General features: G+C 48.9%; 1 protein-coding gene across 1 annotated transcript in view; it reads left to right on the forward strand.

The window, feature by feature from the left end:
- RIMKLB (ribosomal modification protein rimK like family member B) overlaps window positions 1-5,268 on the forward strand; it is a gene marked incomplete at its 3' end in the record, with an annotated part of 114,334 nt that extends 109,066 nt beyond the window's left edge. The window contains exon 7 of the mRNA XM_082267328.1: window positions 4,769-5,268. Within this exon, the coding sequence (XP_082123454.1) occupies window positions 4,769-5,268 (500 nt within the window). The remainder of the gene's footprint in view (window positions 1-4,768) is intronic.
- Window positions 5,269-6,000: the final 732 nt, after the last annotated feature.

A 6,000-nucleotide genomic window follows, 5' to 3' on the forward strand; every position in this document is an offset into this window, starting at 1 on the left:
AATCCCTGCGGGGTGCAGCTTCCCTCTTTCTGCTACAGCAGCGCCGCTGGTGTGCTAGGACTTGGAGTACCACTGCTGCAGCGGTGGGGGGGATTGTTCTAGCAACTTTTTTCACATATTGCAGGCGGTCCCCAGGTACAAAATGGAGTCCCTGGAGCATGTCACCACCTGAGCCACTCTCGGGAGCTGCTGGACCCTTTGAGGTCTGTCTGCCCTGGCGGCCATGCCGGCGGTCCTGCAGTCACTAGTGTTCAAAGTTGATATGGCCTTTCAAAAGCGGCCTAGCAAGAAGCGCCCCCTGGCTTCAGATTCCGATGTTTATATGGCCGCCACGAATGCGAGTCACTGGGTCTGCGTCCACGCACCCTGATTGCTCTGACAGGATGTATCCTCCTCCGCTATGGCCACGCATGAAAAGGCGCTTCTGGAAGCACTTACTGTATCAGTGCGGGAAACTTTAAAATTGGAGGCCACAGCAAGTGCCATATTGGTACCCACAGACCATCCAAGGTGACTAAGGTGTTCCACTTTCCTTATTTAGACGAGATTGCCGCTAGTCAGTGGGGATCCCCGAAACGCATGGTTGGAATACCTAAGCATTTCGCTAGGAGGTATCCTTTTGAAGAAGCCAGCGGTTCCACCGGTGGTGGATTCTCAGGTTTCCAGACTGAATAAAACCACGCTTCTTCCAGGGGAAGATTCCCTGTCTTTTAATGACTAGTGGACGGGGGCTGAGGCTCTGGTCCGATTACCTTTTCACAGTGGCAGGTTCAATTTTGAGGCCAGTGTTTGCCACCACCTTGGTCTCCCTTTGACTTTGACAGAATGGGCGAAGCTTCCGTGCTCAGGATCTGGAAGGGGGTTAACATCCTCCTGAGCTGGCGGATGAGTTGATAGAGGGGTTACAGTATATCTGTGACGCCTCTTTGGATTTGGCCCCTTTGGCTTGCAGAGTGTGTCACGAGTGTGATCCTTCACAGCATGATTTGGCTAAAACATTGATCTGCAGACCATGCTTCCAAAAAGGTGCTGACTGATCTTCCCTCTGTGGGAGACCGCCTGTTCGGTGCTTCTATGGAAAGGTCTTACGGGAGATAGAACTCTTCTTCCTCAGTTTGTCAAGAGCAAAGAGCCTCGTCGTAAACCTGGACCTTTCTTTTCGGCTCACAAACAGCCCCTTTGTTCCGCTGGCTCGCAGGACAAGGGTTCAAGATCCCCCCCCCCCCCCCCCGTAAATTTGCGGGAGGTTCCAAGAGGCCCTGGGTTGGAAAGTCAAAAGCAGGTTCCGCTGGTCCTGCAGACGAGCCCTCCTCTGCCTGAAGGGGTGCCCTCACCTGAATCTGGGGTGGGGGGGACGTCTGTTTCTTAACAGACCTGTTGACCTTTCTCATTCAAACCAAATGTAGCCAGACCGAACCAACTCATGGACCCAAGATCAAGTTTTGGTCCTTGCCTCTGGCGAGGTTCTTCCCCCTCCAAGTTGCGCCTGCCCCTGGATCGGATCTAGGGCCTTTACGGGGCAGTGCAGGATCTTATTATCACAGGGAGTAATTGGTTCCAGAGTTGGAATGTTTTCAGGGATTTTATTCCAGTCTGTTTACTGTTCCCAGGAAGGAAGGCAAGGTCTGTCCGATTTTGGACCTCAAGGCTTCTGAACTGCTTTGAGAGTTCAGAAATTTCGGGTGGAGTCCATTCGCACGGTAGTGGCATCCCTTCATGAAGGGGATTTTATGGCCTCGGTCAAGGACGCTTACCTTCATAGCCCAATAAATGTCGGACACCAGCGTTTCCTTCAATTTGCCATAGGAGAGGCGCATTTTATCAATTTGTGACGTTATCCTTTGGGATCGCTTCAGCTTCTTGGGTGTTCACAAGTGTTGGCCCCAGGTGTTGGCCTTGCTTAGGTAGAGGGGGATCGCGGGTACTGGATTACCTAGACGATCTCCTAAGGATTCAATCGGACAATGCCATGGCTGTGGCATATGTCAATCATCAAGGAGGCATTCTGATTTGGCCAAACAATGTTTTCCAGCCCTCTCCTGATGTGCACATTCCAGGTGTGGAAAAGTGGCAGGTGGACTAATTCAGTCGACAGGCGTTGGAGCCGGGTGAATAGTCTCTTCACCCAGAAGTTCAACTACTGTCTCTGGTGGGGGACCCCTGATGTGGACCTGTTGGCCTCTCGTCTCAACCGGAAGGTACGGAGGTTTGTGGCAAGGTCTTGGGACCCTTTGGCCGACGCTCTCGTGGCCCGTGGGGTCAGTATTGTCTTATTTACACTTTTCCTCCATTACAACTTCTGCCGAGACTTCTGCGCAGAATCGAGGCAGAAGGGATTCCAGTCATTATGGTAGCTCCAGACTGGCCTCGCCGTTCTTTGTACGCGGGCCTAGTAAGGCTGGTAGCCGATGCTCCTTGGAGATTCCCTCTCGGAGAAGATCTTTTGCCTCAAACGATTATCACCCGTCTTTTGTCCAGTGTTGTTGTGTTGGTTGAAATGTGCTCTAGACTTGCACTGGACTTTTGTTGGCCAACAAAAACCAACTTCAGAAGTGATGTCATGTGATGGTTTACTTTCCGTGTGTTTTTTCTTCTCTGAGCATGCCGAGTCTTGCTCATCAGATTTTTGTCTGCCGAAATCTGTACTGACTGACGAAAAATCGGCCGTTGTGGTGACGGCCAACAAATTTTATAGCATGCACACCAGATTTTATTTGGCCAAAAAGTCGCAGTCGGTTGTCGGAAGCATCATACTAACAAGCCGACAATCGGCTGATCGGACGTTGGCCGAAAATTCACGGCCAACAATCGTTGCGCGTGTACGAGGCATCAGTCTTCAGTGTCCCTGTTGGCTGCAAATTCCCTGGTTCACACTTTCGTCCACGTGGTCGTCTGTACACAGTTTTATAAGGTGGATGTACTTGCATCTGGATGCTGCATTTGGCCACAAAGTTTTGCAGGCTGCTGTTGCAGAGGCTCCTGCCTCTTGGGGGTGTATTTTTTCTTTTTTTTTTTCTTTCTTGGTTGGTGAGCTCCTGGTTTACCTGGTTGGCTATATTTAGCCCTTTTGGGAATTGTGTATTGCTGTTTCCCACCCCTCTTATTGACACTGCTTTTGGGACGTTCCAAGGGTCAAAGAAGATATGGAGCTTTGTCCGTCAATGAACATCAGAGAAAAGGATTTTACGGTAAAACAAAAATCCAGTTTTTTTCAGACCGGCATCTGTGTCCTGGTTAAGGGCAAGGGCTCTTATGTTTAGCCTTGGGTTATTTTTCCCCACTCCTCATCTTCCTTTTGGCACGTCCCACTAGTTATGATTTATGGAGTGCTGTGTCCGTCGAACAAAAGAAAATGGGATTTTTGTAATTACCGTAAAATCCATTTCTCTGAGTTCGGGCACAGCATCAACCCCTCCAGTTTTGGTTGAGCTCCATGTTATCTGGCTATGTTTAGCCTTAGGAATTTTTTACTGCGGTCTTCCCACCCATCATGTTTAACACTGCTTTGGGACGTACCAATGTTTAAGAATCCGGAGCAGTGTCCGTCAATGAACAAAGAGAAAAGGGATTTTTGACTTAGCGTAAAATCTGTTTCTCTGATGTTCATTGACGGACACAGCACCCACACCTCTGGAGTTAACTATTGTCTGACACTGCTTGTAACAAAACAGCAGTACCTATAGATGAGTGTGGGTGTATACCCCCTGGGACTGCCCATAGGCGTCAAGCTTTTTCCTGCCTAGTGTCCTACTCCTGTAGGGGGCAGTATAGCCCAGTGGTTTAAGAAGAATCAGGAGCTGTCTGTCAATGAACATCAGAGAAATGGATTTTACGTTAAGTCAAAAATACCATTTTGGCACACATCTAAGGCATTCACGTTTCCACGTTTTGTCTTCTAACCTCTGCAACTACAGAAAAATACCTGTTAATCGTGAGAAAAAAAAATCTAGTGAGTTTCCAACTTCCAGTTTGAGTGTTTGCAACACGGAAATCCAAGCAATGTTGTAAACTTTCCTAACCCCCTTTCCTAATCTCCGTAAGGTAAAGAGGTGGGGTTCTGTAGTCCAACGGGTAAGTACTTGGGTAGGAAATGATGGCACAGCTTGGATTTTCAGTGCAGCGGAGGCAGTGTTGTCAGCCCACTACGTGAAGTTATTGGTTATTACCAGATTCCTAGCAGGTACATTCCTGTACTTACAAAGTGTTTTAAAGAGACAGAGTTGGAAAATGTGCATGTATGAAGATGCATCATACTTTTACCTATTTCTACACCCACTTGACCCTTTTAAAAGGCTTGTAACAATGCAGCACATTGTTTTTATAGGTGGTGCATGGCCTTCTGATTGTGATCACTGATGGGCTGTCACTGTATTCTTGGTTGGGCAACCAAACCAACCAGTTCCTGATCGTTGGGCATTTGAGGTGTCAATGGCAGCACATTTACAATGCAGTGGACACATGACTGAGCATACCTCCTGTATAAAAGAGGAAAGTCCACCTCTGTGACGCATGTGAACAGCTAGAGCGAAAGGTTTCAGTCTGAGCCTTTTTGCTTAAGTAAAGCACAAGTCCCAAGACTTCTGAGAAATGCATTCATGTTCCTGGAGTAGATGCCACTTCCTGCCACTGATTTTGCCTAGAATTCCACCCCTGGCCTTGGAATGTTTGCATTCTTCTGTGTTTTATTTTTTGTCCTTTTGTACTACATGCTGCTCCTCAATTGCCATCTTCCCCGTCACCCTCACCATGTTCTTCTTTTATTTAACAGGAGGGATCGGAATGATGTGTACGCTGAGCGAGCAAGGGAAGCAGCTGGCCATTCAAGTTTCCAACATCTTGGGAATGGACGTGTGCGGCATCGACCTGCTGACCAAAGAAGATGGCTCCTTTTGCGTGTGCGAAGCTAACGCCAACGTGGGTTTCATCGCCTTCGACAAAGCCTGCAACATGGACGTGGCCTCCATGGTGGCCGACTACGCAATCTCCCTCCTGCCAAGTCGACTGACCAGACGAATGTCCCTCCTCTCTGTCGTGTCCAGCGCCAGCGAGACCAGCGAGCCAGAGCTCCCCGGGGGGACCTCAGTCTCGGGGGTCGACGTCCCCGCTCCACTGCTGCATCATCACGACGCCGGAGACAGCATGAGCGCCAGCTCAAGCTCTGTGGACAGTGATCCTGACACTGCCACGGAGAGGGAGCTTCTCACCAAGGGATCCATCTTTAACATGAACCAGCTTCTCGCCAATGAAATCAAGCTTTTGGGGGAATAGATGGGATTCGGGGGGGGGGGGGGATGTGAAAAGTGGGTTGGGATTTGGGGGGGGGGAGGGGTGGGTTGTGGGGAAGGGAGCCTGTTGGGGTCAAGCACGTGTAAATATTGAAAGGGGCCATTACTGCTGGTGTTGAGGGGTGGGTGGGATGCGGGAGGGATGGGGGGTTAATACAGGATCCCTGTTGTAAATGAGGCTGCACCACTGAGCTGTGAGTTAGGGAGTGTGGAAGATAGGAGCTGGGGAAACTTCTTCCATATTACATTGAACGTGATGTTTAAAGGGGAAGTATATCGGCATGTTTCTACTAGAACTACTTGAACCATAATTTAAAGTTTAATTCCTCCCAAAAATTGGGTCTGCCCCCAGCTGGCTTGTTAAGATCATGGCTGAGTCCCTCCCTTCCACCTGTGGAAGAGTCTATTGGAGGTTGGTTTACAACTGTAATAAAGAGCCAACATAAGCTGCTGACACATGCAGTTGTCTGCATAAGAACAGCTCTCGGAGACCCTAATAAGCTCTGGGGGTTGGAACCATATCCATTGTACTGAAGATTGCTTTGGCTGATTATGATTTCTAACATACAATTGCTGTTTCCAGTTTGTATATGAATTTATCTGCTGCGGCTTGAGTATTTTACGCTTTCAGAAGAGTAAGTCGTTGGCTTTGTCTGGTCAATAGGTGTGTGCGCTCAGTTTTTGTGTTCACTAGACGTTCGATGCAACTTTTGAG

The sequence above is a fragment of the Pelophylax lessonae genome (assembly GCF_965119305.1).
Source record: "Pelophylax lessonae genome assembly, chromosome: 9".
Lineage (NCBI taxonomy): Eukaryota > Metazoa > Chordata > Amphibia > Anura > Ranidae > Pelophylax > Pelophylax lessonae.